Source organism: Anolis carolinensis, chromosome 1 (genome assembly GCF_035594765.1).
Source record: "Anolis carolinensis isolate JA03-04 chromosome 1, rAnoCar3.1.pri, whole genome shotgun sequence".
In the NCBI taxonomy this organism is placed as follows: Eukaryota; Metazoa; Chordata; class Lepidosauria; order Squamata; family Dactyloidae; genus Anolis; species Anolis carolinensis.
Window position 1 is genome coordinate 20237951 of NC_085841.1, and position 21009 is coordinate 20258959.

A 21009-nucleotide genomic window follows, 5' to 3' on the forward strand; every position below is an offset into this window, starting at 1 on the left:
TGCTCCCTCTGTACCTAACGCAAACACAGAGCAGAAGAGACCTCTGAAAGATATTAGAATAAGTCCATGGCCAAAAACAAATAAATGCACATGTATAGTCATCCCTCCACATTTGCAGGATTGACTTTTGCTGATTTGATTATTCACAGATTTGATTAATATGTTACCGTTAAGAATCTCTCAGTCCTATAGGTCTTCCAACAGAAGCAACAATAGAAGACCTAGAGAGGCATTTTCTCAAAAAATAGTGTCTTTTTGTGTTTTTCCATTTTTACAAAGGTCTTGCATCTCTAATGCAGATGGCTGGTTGTATTTTCAAATTTAAAGTGTTATTTTTCTGATCTTTGTTTAATTACCAAACTTTTTATCTTATGAGATTATTGCCATTCTTCTGTGAGACAATTTATATAGTTCAAAACTTACTTAAATTAAAATGAGGCTTCCTATATCTTCATGATATTTCTCAGATGGAAAACCTAGACAAGTGGCAGTTTTGCTATTTGTGTTCATATCTAAGTGCTAGACCAAAATACAAATACATTCTGTTTTAATTCATGAGATAATTGGTTCCCAAAAGCATTTGGCCATCTAAATGTGTCATTTTTCCTATATTGATTTATATAGGAAATGAAATGTAATCCTATAGCCTTAAGGTCAGTAATCCTGTCTGCTCAATCTGCATATCCTGCTGCAGGGAAAAGAAACAGCATGCACAATTAGCTGCTTAACTTTGTGGGAGTGAGATCTATCTATCTATATATCTGATGGGATTGAAGCCTTATATTAATATAGCAGCACATTTTCTAAATGTTCTAAGGGCAACACTGACGTGTTTTTCTGAAGGCCTCTATTGTCTTGCTGCAAATTGATTGGGAACACATCCAACAGAAAGAGCTATTTCTGGTTAGCCTTGCTGAACTAGTTTCATCTCTGCTCAGGTGTTATGGCTAGATTCCTGCTTTGGGCCCACTAAGCAAACATCTTAAAATAATTGCATTAGGAATGACCACTCCTATCGCTATGCCACTTGGGATGTTTAAGCCTCTTTCACTTCAATGAGATGCATTATGCCAGGAAAACCATGGGCAGAGAGAAGTATTCAGAGGCAGCCTGTGCTGCAAAACAACAATCCGACAATCCAGTCTTTAAAACCTGCACTGTTGTGCTTACAAGGTGGAACAGCATAATGAAAAAGGGGGGAAAAGTTGGTACATCTCTCATTTCTGTTTCTGTCCCTACCATGTCAAACATCCAGCCCCGAAATTATAGGCTGTGGTGTAATGCAAGGATCCCCAGGAGAAGTTTTGATCATATCTATTCCCTGATGTCATTACTGGAATGAGACTGAATATGACAGGCTTTGGCCCAATTTGACACTTCTCTTAAAGATATTATGGTAAATGTTGACACATGACAGTAATTCTCATAATAGTTAGAAGGACAGTGGAAGATATGTATGCACTCCTACACGTAACATCAAAATCTCAAAAAAGTATCTCCCTAGTGAAGAAATATGCTCATTTCCAACAATTATTAATAAATACTAGCATTTACCAAGACATGTTTAACTGTTTTTTAAACTTTGAGTGTTTTTAAGTTTATTCTGTTTTTTAACATCTGACCGCCATCTTGGGAAAAATTAAATGAATCAGAATTCTTTGATTCAAACTACAGGAATTAGACTCAAATTACAGAAAAGAGATTCCACCTGAACTTTAGAAAGAACTTCCTGATGGAAGAACCATTGGACAATGGAATATATTGCCTAAGAATGTGGTGAACTCTCCCTTTGAATGTTTTCAAACAGAAGCTGGATGGCCACCTGTCAGAAGTGCTATAATTGCATATTCCTGAATGGCAGGGGGTTGGCCTGTATTGCCGGTTTAGTCTTTTCCAAGTCTGAGTTTCTATGATTCTATGACATTGACAAAAAAGATTTGATTTTTGAAATTCACCAGACCAAGTCAGAGTTTCTACCACTTTCCACTTGTCTTATAATAAATTAAGTAATAGAAGTAAATGATAGTGTTTATTCAGCAGCATCCTGTGATGTATATGGCTTACATGCATGCTCACTCGCTCTTTCTGGTTGGAGTGCAGAGCTCTTTGCTAAGTCTTTACATGATGTCTAAAAGCTCTTCTGTCCCAGTAGCTGTCAAAAACTGAGATGAGCTGTTGCTGCTTCACAGAGGAGAGATAATGAAGATGCAACTGCTCTAGGCTCTCAGGGGAAGGACAAATAAAAGGAACTCAATGTTCTTTTGTTTCTTCTGCCCTTCAAGATGTAACCAGCAGTGTCTTCATCAATTGAGCTGCCTCCTCTTCCCACCACCTCCCAGGGCTTCACAACAGCTAGAGCCAGGGGAAAGTCATAGTACTATGTAAGGGATGCATTAGTTGCCATCTGCTCAATGTATGATCTCAGGCACTGAACAAAATCTGTTTCTACTACAACTTTTGCTAGGAAGCAACCCCATAAAAACACAACAGGAATTATCAAAGTTAAAAAAAAACAACTTTATATATGTTTTTTAAAAAATAAATAGTTACCCAACATATCTTAATAGTAAATCTATAAAAATATTACTTTTTGGCCACATTATCCAGTATGCCTATTGATGCATTTTTGACACAGTAATTGACAGAGATGCATAGCCTTAAAATTCACTTACACCAAAGGATTATTTGTCCTTGCCTCTCCTACAAAATCATATGCTATTTCCATTATATCAAAAGCTTTGTGAGGACTTTCAGATGATAGCAGAGAGGAGAGGGCACCCTCTTTTTCTCTGTTCTTCTTCAGAACGTCAGCAATCATTCGCCAGCGTGTGCCTTCTGACTCTTCTTCTGCCCATTTGTATTCTGGAAGGATCACAGACTGGAGAAGAGGGAAGACGGAATCATGGTACACCAAGTTGAACACAGACTTCAGAAATTCCTGGTCTCTCTAAAAAGGAAAAACAAATGTAACATACGTAAAATGTCTGATGGAATCCTACAACTGAGTTTCCAAAAAACTTGGGACTAGAAGTGTTTTGGATATTTCTGTATTTTTTAATATCTGTATTTGTGTGTGTATGTGTGGAGAGAGAGGGGGGGAGAGAGAGCAAGAACCTGGAGAAGGGACATAAGTACAACACAAAATTCATTTATGCTTCATAAATACAATAATTTATTATAAAGGACACAAAGTTTGTGTACACTGACCCATCAAAAAGCAAAGGTATCACTATCTTAGCTGCTTATGCCACCAATTTTAAATTTAGCACAAGCCCACCCCCACCCCCGAAAGCAGCGGAAACGTTAATATCTCCAGTGGGATGGGACACCACCACTGCTCACAGCTGGCTCCTCCTCTTCTAATGTGCCATAAATGCCTGATTCTAGACCAAATATCAGAGGCTTTGGAAGTTGAGGTTCAACAACATCTGGGTACCCAAAACTTTGACCACTCTTCTATAGAAAAGCTTTCTTCAGATGGTGGGCGAGTTCTTACATGTGGATTCAATTTCTATGCAGTGCAACTTACTTCAGTACTATTTCTCATCTTAGTTTTGTTTATATTTATTTTTTAGAAAAGAGAAAATGAAAGGAAAGCATAATAAATTGAGAGAAAACATATAATATAAAACTCAAATCATCCTAATGTTGTAAATTGGGATTAAAGGTGAATCCCAGGTCCAAAATGGCTACAGACTACAATGAGAAATGTTTTTATATTAGAACTGCATAATACCAGTAAACACATTTGGATGAGATGGTCACACTGGTTCTATTCTGTGCTGTATTCAGTAGGAATCAAACCCAGGCTCGTGCCACAGTGACTTTAATATCCTGCGTGCAGTAATACAGCTGTACAGCAACACCTCACTAGCCATTAAATTAAGGAGAAATGTTCTGATTAGGCTGGAAAATGCACAACAACCCAATTCTGATTAGAGCTGTTAATCAACATAAAGATAGGGCAGCAAGAACCTCTGCATCAAAAGTAGGATTATAGCTTGTTCCCGGCTAAAATTCCTAAAACATATTGATGCATTGCTTGAACACTATTTACATTCTTCCCCATCACAGCAGTAGTGCTAACAGATTTGAACATGGGACTCTACTTTCAAGAACTAACAAAGGCTGAGTGTGAGGCTTAAGACTCTTTAAAGACAGCATTGAGATCTTTCCAGGACTAGGCTTTTATGTGCACTCGTACATAAACTATAATTCTGTCTCAAAATGAAGGTTCTCCCATTTTCTTACCTTTTCAGATCTCTTCAATGTGCTTTCTTTATCAGCCCAGGCACTCTAAAAATGATAAAGAGCCAAGGCCAAAGCCATCCATCAGGTTAGGTTGGCAAGGAAGTTGTAAACAGCACAGAAAGACTTAAATAATTGTGAAGATGTCTGACACAAAGGTGGAGGTGACTAGAAGGGGAATAATATCTAGACCTCAGGGAAGACTTGTGAAATTCTAAAACTTCTCAAAAACAACTAAAGAAGGAAAACGCTTAACCCAGATCCTACCAACTAAAATCCCTTTCATGTGTGTTGGATAGAACCTAATCTACCATTTTGGTTGGTTAAACCCATTGATTATCTTCTTTTTCAGGAAAAGATAATAAATGAGATCCCAGAATATTGCTGGAGCTAATCTCCAGATGGGCTGGAGGAAGAGGAAGGCATATTTCTCTCTTTCCCTGCTGTTCCCTGAGAATATGTTTCAGGGGAGCGAAAAACAACGCAGAACATTATTGGGTAGTACAGTGGACCATAGCTGATCTCAAGGAAATCACACCATGTCATTCCAGCAGAAGTTTCTATGAATCAAGCAACCTTAAAAGCAGTTATTCTTCCTTCTCTTTCTAATCCAACTTTTAATATAGTTAAACACTACCAAATATGTGCTCTTAAACTAATCACTATGCAGAGACACCCAAGGCTAAACAGATTCTGGTCCTTCAGCTTTTTTCTCAGAGGGTTCATATTCATTTAGTTCTCTGGAGATGTGAGCATAAATCACTCAGTAATGACCACAGAAACGTCAAAGTCTATGGAGCATTTATTTCAACTAACCACACCTTGTCATTGCATTCCAGCCCCTCCTAAGTCACCTCTTTCCAAAGAGTTTGGGCATTTTGCTTCTATTTCTGTTTACTTTGCCTCCAGTGATTTACCGCCACTTAACAACACCAGCTTAAGAAAAGTAGCTCCTTAAAAGAGCTACGAGGAGAGAGCCATTCAGTTTTCTTGTGCCGGAATGAAACAAGGTTTCATTTAAGCTGTCCTTTCAGATTACTGATGCAATATATTTCACCCACCCTGAGTGCGTCCATAAGATCAGGCTGCTCCATGAGTTTGGGAAACGTTGCCAGAATTGGATTGCCAATTAAATCTGCAAGAAGAACCAGAAATGTATTTGTTATTGATAAATGTGTTAGTAATATTTTATGTAAGACAGAAGTAATGTGCAAAATAATTTAAATTGTAGCTTTGTCCTTTCAAGATTCCAAACATTAACAGTGAGAACACTTTAAACACATAAAGAATGTTGTTGGAGAAACAAGAACATTGCTGTCTCGGTAGCAGGATTGGCTGCAAAAATATCCTAAAGAAAACAAATATCCAGTATAGTATTTCAAGGTGGAAAGCTTACCAACAGGAGCAGCAGCAGAACATGGTGCCACAATATGTAGAACAGATAATTTATTGCAAGCTTCTTGAAGTAGATACATTTTCTAATTTTCTTTACAGGGAAAAAGCTTCCTTCAGTTGGAAGCAGTTCTTGTTTTACTATGTTAGAAGTATACTTATAACAAACAAAGAATTTTGGGGAACCCTTGACTCCCACATCCATAAAACAACTGTCATTCTAAATATTGGAATGTGTTTAACCATTTGAAAGATAATTTTTGTATAGGTGGTATCTGACACCAAAGAGGCTTTCTAAAATGTATAAAAGTAGATCCAATTACTATTGGAAATAGAAGAAAAATATTGGAACATTTTATCATATGTGGTGGTCTTGTAAAAAGGTCACGAAATATACATGATGCTAAAAGATATTGTAAAGGTTAAAATTACAGTGAAATCTGAACTGCATTTGTTGGGGATGCTAGATGACAAATTAGAAAAGAAACATAGGAATTACTATTACATATGATTACAACAGCAAGCATCTTCTATGTCCAGAGATGGAAAGAACCAGATATACAGACATAAGAAGATTGGCTGACAAAAATATGAGAATTAGTGGAGAAGGACAAATTGACAATGTTGATTAAGGATAAATCCTTGACTAAATTCAAGACTGGGCGTATTTTTTTTATAGAGCAGGGACAATCTTTAAACATTGGTTTTCTGATATAAAGGAGTATTATTAAAAGTAGAAATGTAAGAATAAAGTGCTACTTAAAGGGTCCAACAGGCAACAAGCAGGAGGTTTATAGATTAGGTTAGTTTAGTCAGTATTTGTTTAGAACAGGTATAGGACATATGTTGTTGATTAGGATGTGTTAAGTTACTTTTGTATATAATGAAAAAATGTTTATAGCAGTTTTAATTTCATTTTGTGTTGTTGTATTTTACAAGTATGCTTTTTCTTTGTTTGTATGTTTGAATAAAAATAATGTACACAACAATTGTCCACTCAGTTCGTTTGTGGGAGAAGCTTTCACAAGCTTCTACCACAAAAATATCATCTCTATATTGTTCAAATATACACTTGTCTCTCCACTTTTGCACTTACGACTTTTGTGAATTTGATTATTTGGAGATTTGATTTGAACATCAATCATATATCACCAGGTAGTAGACATTACTGCTACAGTGCTTACCTGTATTTTGCATATTTAGTCTGTCCCTGAGGAGCACATCACCAAGAATTTGACGATAAAACAATATGAGGTGGGTATTGCACATGCTGCCAATTAAAACTTCTGGTAGCATACTTGTTAAAAAAAAACAAAAGAAGGCATGTTGTCACTTAAGGTTTCTCCTGATATACTTCAGCACATCTTTAACATGCAAGATTTTTGAATAACAACATATTAATGAGGACAGTTATAAACTACTGCTTTAATGCTAACATCATTCTCCAAAAGTACAGTATCTGATTTACATGCCATGCTATCCTTTAAGAAGTCCTCATATTAGCTATATTAAATTACTTAAATCCACCGATCTATTAATTGGAAATGACCTTTAATGTAGCCAAAACATTTAAATTGCTAAATTTAGTGGACTGAACAACTAAACATCATCAAAGTGGCTCTTCACAGAATGTGCAATTTCCCAGAAATGATCTCAAACCAGTGATGATTTTGCAAGCATCACACACATATGCACCCCTCAATAAAAGCTACTACAATGCAGTTATCACAAGAAATCAACATCAGATTTTGCTTACTCACTTCAATATGTCTTTAAACCGTGTACTTAAGGACCTCAGCTTCACTAGAAGTTGTGGCTGCTTCCTCAGTGCTATCATTTGGTGGAAAACACTACTGCTGGCTGTCAAAAGCAACAATAGATAACATTAATTGTAATGATACTAGATTTCTTTCTACTTTTTTATTTATATATAAATATTCATTTAAATATTTTATAGTCCACCCTTTATCCAAAGACCTCAAGGCAGATTATAACAAGATCAACTTACAACAATAAAAATACCAAAGTTTAGAAGATTAAGCATACAGTGAGACAATGCTTCCGGAACATGGCCATACAGCCTGGAAAATGCGCAGCAACCCTTACATTGAATAGTTTTGTTCAGTTTAAAACCAGTTAAAGCAATCCTGAATAACCATAAAGCATGAACAGTCTGGAAAAATTCAGTTTGGCCCAAAGACATTGATTTTTTTTTTAATAAAAAAACAGATTTTAACTTGGGACTGAAATTATTATGAGATTGATGTCAATCCTGCCTCTAGAGGAGGGGAATTCCACAACCTAGACAGTCTCCCATGTTCTTCAACTGAAGCAACACAGAGGAGGAACCTTCCAATAGATCTCAATTCTTGGTTACTGGCAGGCCTATAGAGAGATGCATCCCTCCGGTATCAAGGTGTCAGGCTATTTAGAACTTTACTGCCAACACCTTCAATTCAGAACAGAAACATATTGGCAGCAAGTGAAATTCCCTTAGAACAGGTATATGGTACCTGAATAGAACACCAATGAGCACTATAACTGCTATATTTTGCACTAGCAGCAGTTTCTGAAGCCCCTTCCACACCGCTATATAATCCAGGCTATCAAAACAAATAAACCAGATTGTCTGCTTTGAACTGGATTATATGAGTCTACACTGCCATATAATCCAGTTCAAAGCAGATAATCTGGATTTTATCTGGAAATGTAGATAAGGCCTGAATTGCCTTCAAGGACAACTGCATGTATAGTGACTTCTACTCATGCAATCAGGAAATTAGCAGGGCATGGACTGTGATTAATTTATCCCTGACCATGAAAAGTTGTAGCTGACAGACTAGCTGAATTTGGCCCCAAGAATGCCAAGAGACGGAGTCTATTGACACCTCTAGTGACAAGGATAGATCTAAAAATACCCTTCCAAACTAAATAGCTGCTTTTTCAGGGGTAGTACAATTCTTTATTTATTTATTTGTTTGTTATATTTCTCCCCTGCTCTTCTCACCCTGAAGGAGACTCAGAGCGGCTTACAGTTATGACAAAATTCAATGCTGCATTATGAATACAACAAACATCAGGTGAGGCCCTGCTTGCGGTCCCATCAGCCTAACAGGTGCGGCTGGCGGGGATGAGAGACAGAGATTTTTCAGTAGTGGCTCCCTGCCTATGGAACGCCCTCCCCAGTGAAGTCAGGCAGGCTCCCTCCCTCCTATCCTTCCGTAGGAAGGTTAAAACTTGGTTGTGGGGCCAGGCTTTCAAATAACAACTAGCAGTGCTAATTATTATTATGTACGCCAGAACTTAATCCACAGACCCAGTTTTTTGAACTTGAACACACCCATCTATATTTTAGTATGTGTTTATGAATGCTGATGTAAGCTAATAATTTTTAATCTGATTTGTAATATACTGTACAGTTTTTATATGTGTGTTTTATTGTAAGCCGCCCGGAGTTCCCTGTTGGGTGAGAAGGGCGGGATATAAATGTTGTAATAAATAAATAAATAAATAAAACACATTAAGCAATAAAACCAATAAAACATATAAATACAATTAAAACAGATTAAAACATAATGCCTAGTCTCATAGTCATTATTTGTGGTGCTGCGCTTAAGTCGAATTCCATATTGCACTACTCCTCAAATGCCTAGTTCCAGAGCCAGGTTCCAGAGCCAGGTCTTTAGCTTTTTCCTGAATAGACCTTTAATATGATCTAGCAGACCTCTTCCTATGTGCTTTCTCTCTTCTTTTTAAAGATATTTCTCGTTTCTCTTTGACCTGCTTTTCTGCCCCACTTGTAGCAATTTGAGCAATTCTTTGACACTTAATGTAATTTTTATCTAATTAATTTTAATACTGCTTCTCCCTTCTCTGTTTGCAATGTCCCTTCCTATCAGATTTAAACCAGTGGTAGAGTAACACTGGTAGAGTTGAGTTCTTTTAAACTCAAGAAGTGCAACCATAGTATTAGGGCTAGCCAAAATTAATAAAATAGCTGAGGCTTTCTGACCTAATTATGAGGCTATGCTCACCAAACAGTTTTCATTGTTAGATAAGTGATGAAATAAATGATACCTCTTCTTGAAATAGATGGATCTACCTCAACTCCTTTTTCATATGGGGTCCCACCATTCAGAAGGAGTTCATAAGTTCTGCAGAACAAACAAAAAGAGATAAATAAGCACCTTGTAACTTGAGGGTGAGAACTAAAGTGAAAATATATACTTTTTCTAAAATTACTGGAGATAAAAAATAAATCAATCTCTTCTGAATTTGCAGAGAATTTATATTCTAAACAGCAACAAAAAACAAAACCACACTTTTCTTAATGATTAGAAGTCAATAACGTAAAATTATATTCTCCAAATATTGCATAACTCTGTTTCAGAAAGTCTTCCAAGGGAAGTCCAGGTAGAGAGTGTGACTCTGGAGACCAAATCCCTTGCTTGACCATGAACTCCACTGGCTGACCTTTGGAAAATCATACTCTCTCGATCTCAGAGCTGAAGACTCTGACTCTGGCAAACCTCTCTGAACAAGTCTTGCCAAGAAAACCCTGTGATAGAGTTGTCATGGATCAGAAATTACTTGTAGACATAGAACAAAAACAAAAAATTAAGATATCCTGGTACTGGTTGCACTGGTTAAGAGGAACACTTCTTTCATCTGCTAGCCCATCGGAAAAAAACCGCCATCTTCTCCTGAGAGTGAAGTTTTGGGAAGGTGACTGAAGCTCTGGGTTGAGAAGCAAGACTGTGACACAGAGACAACAAAGCACTGGTTTGAGAGGAAAGTGAGAAATCCTAAATATTAGATAAACATCCCGATCACACTAGATGCCTCTACCTAATGTTCAGGAATAATGCCTTTTCCTTGCAGTATGCTCCATTTGGGATAGCTTCCTGGCTCTCAGGGCCCTTCCACGCAGCCTTATATCCTAGAATATCAAGGCAGAAAATCCCATATTATCTGAGTGTGGGCTCTGATAACCCGTTCAAAGCAGATATTGTGGGATTTTCCACCTTGATATTCTGGGATATAGGGCTGTGTGGAAGGGCCCTTCGGGAGACTGGGAAGCCATTCTGGGACTTTCTAGAAGGAGAGCCACAAGTTTCACTGGAACAAACTTTATAACATTGTATTATATAAAGCACTATGAACATAATGCCATGAGATATATTTTTACGTACTATTACAGTCAATTGTAGAACTTGGTCATACATCAACCTATGTACAAATCCATCCAAACAGATATCATAAACTGACTGATAAAACTGTAAAGCAATTTATTGGATGCCAACACAAAAAACAACACCATAAATATACCCATCAAATCAAGGTGAGTTTAGTTTGATAGTTATATTAGCTTGTCTTTCAGAAGACAACATTCAGTAAATAGTTTTTATATTATTTGGCAATTTATGGATCCTGTTTGATGGATTATGTCCAAGTCCTAATAGCTGGGGCACAATCACTTATTTTAACCTTTCTCCATACCAAAGCAGAACTGATCTAGGATTCTACAGAAAGCAGATACACACAACATCTTGCATTCTCCTGATGGCACATTTGAGCTTTAAAGGTTATTGTGGCATCCTGAATCCTCAACAATGTGTCAGAACCTACTTTTTAAATTATCATACATTTCAAAAATAGCTTACCATTTTGTATAAGGGCTGTATAAAAAAAGAAGTTCAAAGAACTACGAGGCACATAGTTATTTGCACAGCTCTCTGAGTCACAACTTAGATCAGACAAGTTCATCAGGTTAATACCTGCAAGGCTTCTTTGAGGTCAAACATCCACCCTAGGATGCATTTACAGATGTCATCTAATGCAAGACTCACTAAATTTACTCGTATTGAATTCCATTCCAAACCACTTACTTCTGTGCTGTTTAAACAGTACAATTCCATGCAAAAGCCAAAAGTCCCTGCTTCCCATTGCATTTCATCTAATCTGGAAAAAATGCCTTAGCATAATAATATGTTCCTTTGTAGATCTAGCGTCACAGAAATTATAAAGGGGACTGTCAAACTGTGACAAAGAAATGCTTTTAGTTTCTTACTATAAAAGCTATGCACTGTCCTCCCAGTTTATAAGTATATCTAACCAGTACTAGATATTCCAGCAGACGTTTAGAACTGTATCAGACTTTGCAGTTTTCCAGACAAAAGAATCCATCATTCCTACTAAAAAGACATGGACACAGAAGCACTTTGTGTGAATTAATCCACATCTGTTTCCAGGACTATTTGACTTTGATTCTAATCCAGATTTCCTAGGAGAGCAAGCATGTTTGAGTACATATTCTGAACCGTTAGTTGACAGTTTGCAACTAAATGTGTGGACCAAGTCAACCAAAATGATGTGGATCTTAATCCAACATATATTCCTAACTAAAAGTTACCTGATGAAGATACTTTATCCATAGTCCCTGCATTTAGCAAGGGGTTGGACTCCTTCCTAAGAACCTATGATTTTAACTAAGTGTTGATTATATGTGAAATAATGGGTAAAACAGAATTTTTTTGTAAGTCCACCCCATACATTTATTTGTGCTCACAAAAAATAGAAATGAGTTCCATGTCTACAGAAGCATAATTTCATGTGGCCTTCAGAAAATAGCATGCAGAATTTTTCCAGGTTTATGTATACAATATTATTAATTGCACAGCCACAGAATGGAGGAACAATACCTACAAATAAAGTACCAACCATAGAACTTTTTTTGCATAAAATCTGCCTTTTGCCTTTGGCTTGTTGGATGGTTGACCAGGATTTGTTTTATTACCCTGGATTCCTGTTCTTGTATTATTTTGTGTCATTTGCTGATTATTATCATTATCATCATTATTATTACTATTCATTTTAAACTAATGCATTAAGTTGTTGATATATGCCCTCTTGGATGCTTCTAACTGGACCAGAAAGGTGGGCTATAAGTTATGAAGAAACAGATGCAGATACACATATATGTGTGGGGAGGATACACAGAGATATCAAATCCTAAACTGTATTAGAATCATTCTAATTTACAGTTCTAGTGTGCTATAGCAGTTACAATACAGTGCCACAGCAGGAATTTAGCTAAATCCAAATCCTTATTCAGCCATTAAAATGGCTGAGTGATATTGGACCAATCACCTTTCTTCAGTCTTACCTACTACACAGAAATTGTGAGAAAAACACTACATACTGTACATTGCTTTGAGCTCACTGGAAGAAGGGTGGAATAACAATGTAAACTGTAATTCAGCATTAATTAATCCCAACTGAACAAGAAGGGAGAAACAATGTTTATTAAACCCTCTTCATTATTATTTGAACAGGCAACATTTTATAATGTTGTTTCAGCTATTAATTAAGAAGACAAAACACTAAAGTGTTCATCAGCTAAACACAATTTCCTGTCTGGCAATGATGACTGGATTGTGTACTTTGTAGAAATTCCTGTAATGTTACAATGTTACTTTAAATTTGATAAATGTCAGTTACATGTTTTGCTGGTACTCTCCATACTTGTCTCTTCCTGCTAACTCTCAACACTGTATCTAAGAAAAGATACAAAAGAAATGGGTGTTCACTTCTTTGTAGACCAGTCATCACACAGCAGGTACAATTTGGAGGGTGCGGTAACATTTGTAGGTCCACTTGACACACACATCCTATGTTTTCAGTGGAAATGATATTGACACAGAATAGGAAATCCAAAGAAAAAGATATAACAAAAAAGGGGGGTCATGATCCCATTCCAATTCCAACATTGCCCTCAGTAAGTAGTGCATTTAGAAGTTAGTATTATTTATTCCGATTGTAGACTTGTTTATGGTTGACACAACAGATAAAGAAAAATACACCATAGAAAAAATACTAGTGAATTAAACAAAAGTTGAAAAATTCCAAAATTACAGGAAGAATCCATTATTTGTAAAATGACTGATTTATACTAGGAGGATTTTGCCATCTCTGCTTATCTGAAAAACAGGTCAAGTGTTTAATAAAGTTCTTCTTGCATTGAAAATTTATACTGTTCACATGATTCTGCTTCTATTTGAGGTAATCACAAGGAAAGACTGCTTCTTGACCACTAAGAAATTCAGAATTGTTTCTTTAATTGTAAAGTGGATTTTTTAAAAAAATGCTATCCAAAAAGCATCCATACATATTATCCAGTTGTTTTTGGATCTAGATTTGTCAAGGACTTTGATTTCAAACCCCACTTCTTTCATGGTCACAATATGGGCAAGGAATTGTCTCCAGCCTTAGTTCCTCAACCATGTAAGAGTAAATATTTAAACAAAGCTATGATATTCTGCCTTAAGTTTCTTTTCTCCAAGCTAGACATATTCAGCAGCCTAAGCTGCTCCTCACCGCACATGGTTTTCAGACCTTTAATCATTTTACTTTACCTGCTCCTCTACATAAAATGCCTTAACTGTAAGTAAAAAGTTGCAAGTAAAAAGCTGGCAAAGCAGGCAATAAAATGTTTTCTTCTTACTCTATTTTAGTCCTCTTTTCACAAGCCTTCATTCAGGACTGAGGAAATACTATAAAATATAAGAAGTCCATATGGACAAGTTGTAAAGGGGAAGGGGGAAATCTGTGCCTGCTACACATTTGGTTTATTTCTAAACTACATTTATATTTAGGGGGTGAAACATGTATAGTACTCTCCCAAACTGTTAAGAGATCTGACATCCAGTTTCAGTATTAAGTCCAGGCTTTATGGCACATTGAGCACAAGCTTTGAAATGAATCATTCTTGCGGCACAATGCAAGCTGAGCTCAAGGATTTGTGGTACGGTGAGAAAAGGACATTCAAAAGCAACTTCCTTGGGCTGAGTCCCTGGAATGCAGAAACTACAAGAATGTTTGGGTGGGAAAAGGCTGTCATTCAAAAGCATTCATCAGTTTTGGTTCTGCCTTGCCCTACCTAGAAAAAAAAATATCAAAACTGTGGTCAACCTTACTGAACTTTGGGAGGAGAAAAGAAAGGAATGCATACTAATTTATAAACTATTTTGCGTATTTCTTTTTGTATGAACAACTGTTTAAAGAATGAGAACAGTGATTGTGATTAGAATGAATAGTTACAGTCTACTAATATTCTTCTAAAAGCTTGGTAATCACTGCATTTTTATAGACTGCAATCCTCTGCATGCTTATTTAGTGAACATACTTGAAGACCAAATTAAAAATGTAAAGAAAGAAAAATCTAAACTGTCTTCACTTGAAGGTTTAGCTTGGCTTCTGCAAATCTCCTCTGGGAGCATCAGGGCTCTAAGATCAGTTCCCAAATCAGGACATCCGTTCAAATATGGGTTAAACATTCATTTAAAAGTTGCCTTGGGATCCACATTAGGAGAAAGTGGCATAGAAATGTAAATAAATAAATGTTCCTTTAAAGGATTAGCAGCATAATGATTAATATGTTTTTATTGAGACACCCTAATGAAATGTTACCCTTCTTAACAAAATTTTAATTTCTACACCTGTCATTCTTCTTAAGCTTACTTAGGGTAAAGTCTTAATCCTACCAAAGATTCAGACTCCCCCCCTCCCCCAAGTTAGGGACTTTCAAGACAGCTGGGCCAAATTCTAACCAGAACCAGGAGTAACTCTGTTGGCTGACATCTCGTGTTCCCCAGGATGTTTCCCTGTTGTCATCCCGCACTGTCCCCTTTACCCTCCACCGTGTTGCAGCTGTCCCCAGCCATGACACCCATTTACTGTGCTTGTGGGTGCTCTGGCTGACATCAGACAACTGTAAGACAAAGGTGGGGACATGGAAGGTTTGGGGGGTCCAAATGCTAGATCCAGGACACTAGATCAGCCCTGCATTACTGGTCAGTACAGAATGCCCTCTGTCATCTGCTTCCAGCACTGACCCATGGATAAATTGACCAAGGCCTAAATTTTTAGAGAAAAACATTTTGACTTATAGTCAAGTATATACATGGCAAATATTTTGTTTATATTGGTATTTTGAAGTTGAAGATTTTTGGCTATAATTAATTTGTCTTTGTTATTATATTTAGTAAAACATTTTTTTGTCGAAATGATATCTCTGGGCTAACAAAGTGTGCATGCATGTGAGAGATTTTTACCGCACAACAGCCAATCACAGATCCTTCAGGTCAATGCACATTTTGTGCACTTGGAAATTATCAGTGCATGTAAACTGATACTGGCTGGTTATCCCTTATCCAGAATTCCAAAATCCAAAATTGTCTATATGGGTGGCAGAAATAGAGACATTTTTGCTTTCTGATGGTTTGATGTAGGCAAACTTTGTTCAATGGTCAAAATAATTGAATATACTGTATAAAATTGCCTGTGGCTGTGTGTATAAATATATAAAATAAATATCTCACTATGTACATAAACATAAGTATTCCAAAATCCAAAACATTTCTGGTCCCAAGCATTCCAGGTAATGGATACTCAACCTGTATTTATCAACATAATTGCTGTGAAAATGAGAAACACATCTGGAAATAATTTAAGCAACAAATGTAAGAAACCAACATCTTAGACAAACTTCTCTTCCTTTCACACCATATAATACTCATCAACATATCCCAAGGTATCCAAGTTCAAAGTCTAAGTAGTTTTTCTCTCATTATGAGTAATTCATGAATGATATGGACAGCGCACAGTGCCTCAGTGTTGCTGTCTGGGTTCCTGGGCATAACCCATGGAGCACATTTTCCCTTCTGGCTCATGTATCACAGCAGGCATCACCAGTTTTGTCTACTTCTTGTGCCTCAATCTGTCTTGGCTGTACTGTACCCCCATCATCTGCTTGAACAAAGGAAACTTACTTGAAGGAAACCGGAAGTCCATTTGAGTCAAAGAGTTTTAGAAATGCCCAGCCACAGCTTAACTCTCCTTTCTCACCTGTTGACTAGAAAAGTAACACTTATGACACAGGCTGTTTAAATGGAAAACAATTAGGCACAATCCAGCACTCAGGTCCCACATATCTATGCATTATATGTAGCTGAAGCAGGAATGGCCATGGAGCCCAACTAAAACTTCTACCTTTCTTTCAACTTCCAACTCGGGACTCACCTAGTGTCACTAAAACCTAGGTGGGTCAACAAATAAATATTCGGAAACTATCAGACAGGACTTGGAATGACAACAAGATAGTTAATTATAACTGCTGGATAGCTTTATAATAGGAATGGCTGGTTAAATAGTGATAAATATACTTAGACTGTTTTTACAGGGCAAATAGCTTTTAAATTGTTATTTATTAATACTTATATTTTAAATTGTACTGAATGATAATTGCTTGTTATTGTTGTACATCAGGTATTGCTTATATTTTTGTATTATTGCTTGCTGTAAGCCGCCCGAGTCCCTTCGGGGAGAGGGGGCGGTGTATAAATAAATTTTATTATTATATTATTATATTGGTCTACAGTGACTATACCAGGGGTCCTCAAACTTTTTAAGCCGAGGGCCGGTCCACAATCCTTCAGACTGTTGAGGGGCCGGATTATCATTTGAAAAAAATACAAACAAATTCCGATGTACACTGCGTATGTCTTATTTGTAGTGCAAAAACAACAACAACAACGAAAGAACAATACAATATTTAAAAATAAAAACAATTTTAACCAACATACATTTATCAGGATTTCAATGGGAAGTGTGGTCCTGCTTCTGGCCAATGAGATAGTCAAGTTAATTAAGGTTGTTGTTGTTGTTGTTGTTGTTGTGTGCCTTCAAGTCATTTCAGACTGGGTGAGCCTAAGTCTAAAATTTATTTATTATTTACTTACTGCATTTATTTACTACATTTGTATCACACCCTTCTCACCCCAAAGGGGACTCAGAGTGGCTTACAAATTATATGTACATACAATATATTATATTATTAGCATAGCACAATATTAGCATTATATATTACTATATTAAACTATACCACTATACTGTAATATTATTAGTAATATCATAAGTAATATAGAATATATAATTAATATTATTATATGGTATTATTATTAGTGTTATATTGTATAACATAATAATATTATTATCAATATTATATGTATATACAATATATTATGGAGCCCTGGTGGCAAACTGCGTTAAAGCACTGAGCTGCAGACCGAAAGGTCCCAGGTTCAAGCCCCGGGAGTGGCGTGAGCTGCCGCTGTTAGCTCCAGCTCCTGCCAACCTAGCAGTTCGAAAACATGCCAATGTGAGTAGATCAATAGGTACCGCTCCTGCGGGACGGTAATGGCGCTCCATGCAGTCATGCCGGCCACATGACCTTGGAGGTGTCTATGGACAGCGCCGGCTCTTCGGCTTAGAAATGGAGATGAGCACCAACCCCCAGAGTCAGACATGACTGGACTTAACGTCAGGGGAAAACCTTTACCTTTACCTTACAATATATTATATTAGAAAACTGAGGGCAGGGGCCAGGTAAATGACCTCGGAGGGCCGCATCCGGCCCCCGGGCCTTAGTTTGGGGACCCCTGGACTATACCCTGGTACTCCCCAGATATTCTTTGACCACTGCCCATGCTGGCTGAAGACAAAGGAACTTGCAATCAAAACTACTGGGAGAGGCAGTAGTTGACCTTCCACTAGGAAGAACTAGTCATAAGGAGTTTATCAAACGACTATACTGAAAAACAGTCTCACTTTGTATTTTCCCCTAGTGCCTAACATGGCAACAGTAATTTCCACAGGTTTGAGGGCCAAATTTTAGCCTCATGACCCAGCCAAGCAACATATCACTATCCCCAAACAACATCAGAAGCATTTAGATGGCCACTTCCCATTTTGTAAAAATAAATAAATAAAAACCCAAGTTGTCCTCCTGTCCCTGGCACAAATTAAAGTGTGTGGAAGCTTTGTTTTAAGTTGGGAGACAGCTGTGAAGGAAGCCCATTGGCCCTCAGGCACCTTGGGGGGTTCACATTTCTGGAAAAAGCATTTGAAAATTGCCCCCAAATCTTCAACAATGCCTCTGAGGGGATAAGAGGACTAATCTTATCATTACAATATTGTCTCCCACACCCCCAAGGACAGTATGACAGATGCAGGAACACAAAAATTGGGGTCAGCAAGCCAAAAACCAATTCTTAGGATCACATTTGGCCTATAAGAGATATTTTCCCCTATGCTTGTTTCAAGGCAAAATCACAACTCTTTGAATCTTGCAGGAGTAAAAAATAACAATTGGAGCCTAAAGGGCACAGAATTCCTACCACATCCTAGGGTTATGCTGAAAGTTAAAGAGTGAAACAACATTAATCCACTGGTATTTCAGAACCTCCAAAAAAAGACAAAAAAAATTGATTAGCTTCATCAACATTTTCATTTTGACATTAGCAAGTAATTTTGATTTATTATTTTTTGTACTGCTATTATTTATTTATTTATTTATTTATTTTTATCCCGCTTTTCTCCCATGGGTGGGATTCAAAGCAGCATACAATGGTTTAAGGTAAAGGTAAAGGTTTTCCCCTGACATTAAGTCTAGTCATGTCCGACTCTGGGGCTTGGTGCTCATCTTCATTTTGAAGCTGAAGAGCTGGTGTTGTCCATAGACACCTCCAAGGTCATGTGGCTGGAATGACTGCATGGAGCGCTGTTGCCTTCCCGCCAAAGCGGTACCTATTGATCTACTCACGTTTGCATGTTTTCAAACCGCTAGGTTGGCAGAAGCTAGGACTAACAGGGGGAGCTAACTTCACTCCCCAGATTCGAACCGCCGACCTTTTGGTCAGCAAGTTCTGCAGCTCAACAGTTTAATCCACTGCACCACCAGGGGCTCCATAAACAACGGTTTAAAATGACAAAATTGCATAACATAAAAGTGCAACAAAAATACAAAAAAGCATGATGCTGTTGTTACTGTATATCACCAAGTTAATTCCAATTTATTGCAATCTTACAAATGTTTTCTTGACAAATTTGATAATTTATTTATTTATTTACAGCATTTATATTCTGCCCTTCTCACCCCGAAGGGGACTCAGGGCGGATCACATTACACATATAGGCAAACATTCAATGCCTTTTAACATAGAACAAAGACAAACAAACATAGGCTTCGAGCGGGCCTCGAACTCATGACCTCCTGGTCAGAGTGATTCATTGCAGTGATTGATTGCAGCTGCTCTCCAGCCTGCGCCACAGCCCGAGCTGTGTTTTCCTTTTAGCCTGAGAGTGTGTGATTTGCCCAAAGTTACAAAGCAGGTTTCTGTGGCCGAGCGCACATTTGAACTCTAAGAGTCAAACCAGTATACCATACTGGCTCCTTAATTTTTTTATGTATCAGTCCTTACTTATAATGTTTTCAAGTTTCACATGACAGATTTTTAATCATAAGAACTTATACTTGCGGATCAGGCTGCCAAATCCTTCCATGGGAGAGTAGCAAAGAAACATTTAAACTATGCCAGTTCAAAAGGAAGATTTGCAATCTTTTGACACTTCTGTCAGGTGTATTATGGCACATCAATACATAGAGACCATTTTCTAATAGTTTCCTACTGTGAGCTAACTCTTTCAACTTACATTGCGAATATAAGTAATCCCAAGTTCAAAAAGTATGCCAATGTCTAGAGATGATGAATTAGATCTAATAAAGCAATCACCATCAAGCAAGCATGGTAAGATGCCAGTGACCTGTAAAACAGGGAGAAAGCAAAAGTCTTGAGCATTTGATATCAAAAGTCTCCCTAAGAAGGTTGAACGAACACTTGTATTGCTTCTCCTATTGTTGAAAAGGAAACTGGACTCAATCATAAACAATGGCACTTTCTATACCATCCAGCTGGGTGTAAAAGTTCTCCCAGACTGGTAAGAATTTGGGAAAAGTTGTATTTTTAAACATCCATACAACCTTCTTCCTGACCCCTTTTTTAATCAGTCTTAGGAGTTTCTGATACAGAATGAAATAACTGTCTGTATCCATTGTTACAGTTCCCCCTGCTAAACTTGAAAAGGGGGGGGGGAGGGTAGAGACGACGTTCATTTCCCCATAACATCTTTAGCTACCAGAGTCATTTTCCTTTCTTTTTTTAGAATTATAGTGCTAAACTGGTGTGGTCTTATTATCATGATTAAATAATTGATAATACATAATTTCCCCCTCAAATTAAAAACAAAATTAAAAATAACATCAAAGATGGGGAACACAGACACTGGAAGAAGAGCATTTATGAGGAGGTATGGATTTCATGGAAGAAATGTCAGGGATAGAGTGAAGCTACATCCATGCCACAACTTAAATTACTAAAAGCTACCAACAAACAAGGGTCAAAACCTGATATATGTACAGCATGACTGGACATGGAAGCAGTAAACTGCTACAAGTCATTACAACATATTATA

The 21009-nt window shown here is 37.2% G+C and overlaps 1 protein-coding gene across 2 annotated transcripts in view; it reads right to left on the reverse strand.

Annotated features, from left to right (window-relative positions):
- Positions 1 to 2502: 2502 nt before the first annotated feature.
- Positions 2503 to 21009, reverse strand: part of nphp1 (nephrocystin 1) — a 41595-nt gene continuing 23088 nt past the window's right edge. For both annotated transcript variants that reach the window (XM_062970654.1, XM_062970663.1), the window contains 8 exons: positions 20191 to 20301; positions 16470 to 16552; positions 9718 to 9794; positions 7401 to 7500; positions 6825 to 6937; positions 5310 to 5383; positions 4252 to 4296; positions 2503 to 2947 (listed from right to left, as the gene is read on the reverse strand). In XM_062970654.1, the coding sequence (XP_062826724.1) occupies positions 2669 to 2947; positions 4252 to 4296; positions 5310 to 5383; positions 6825 to 6937; positions 7401 to 7500; positions 9718 to 9794; positions 16470 to 16552; positions 20191 to 20301 (882 nt within the window). In that variant the 3' untranslated portion in view covers positions 2503 to 2668. The remainder of the gene's footprint in view (positions 2948 to 4251; positions 4297 to 5309; positions 5384 to 6824; positions 6938 to 7400; positions 7501 to 9717; positions 9795 to 16469; positions 16553 to 20190; positions 20302 to 21009) is intronic.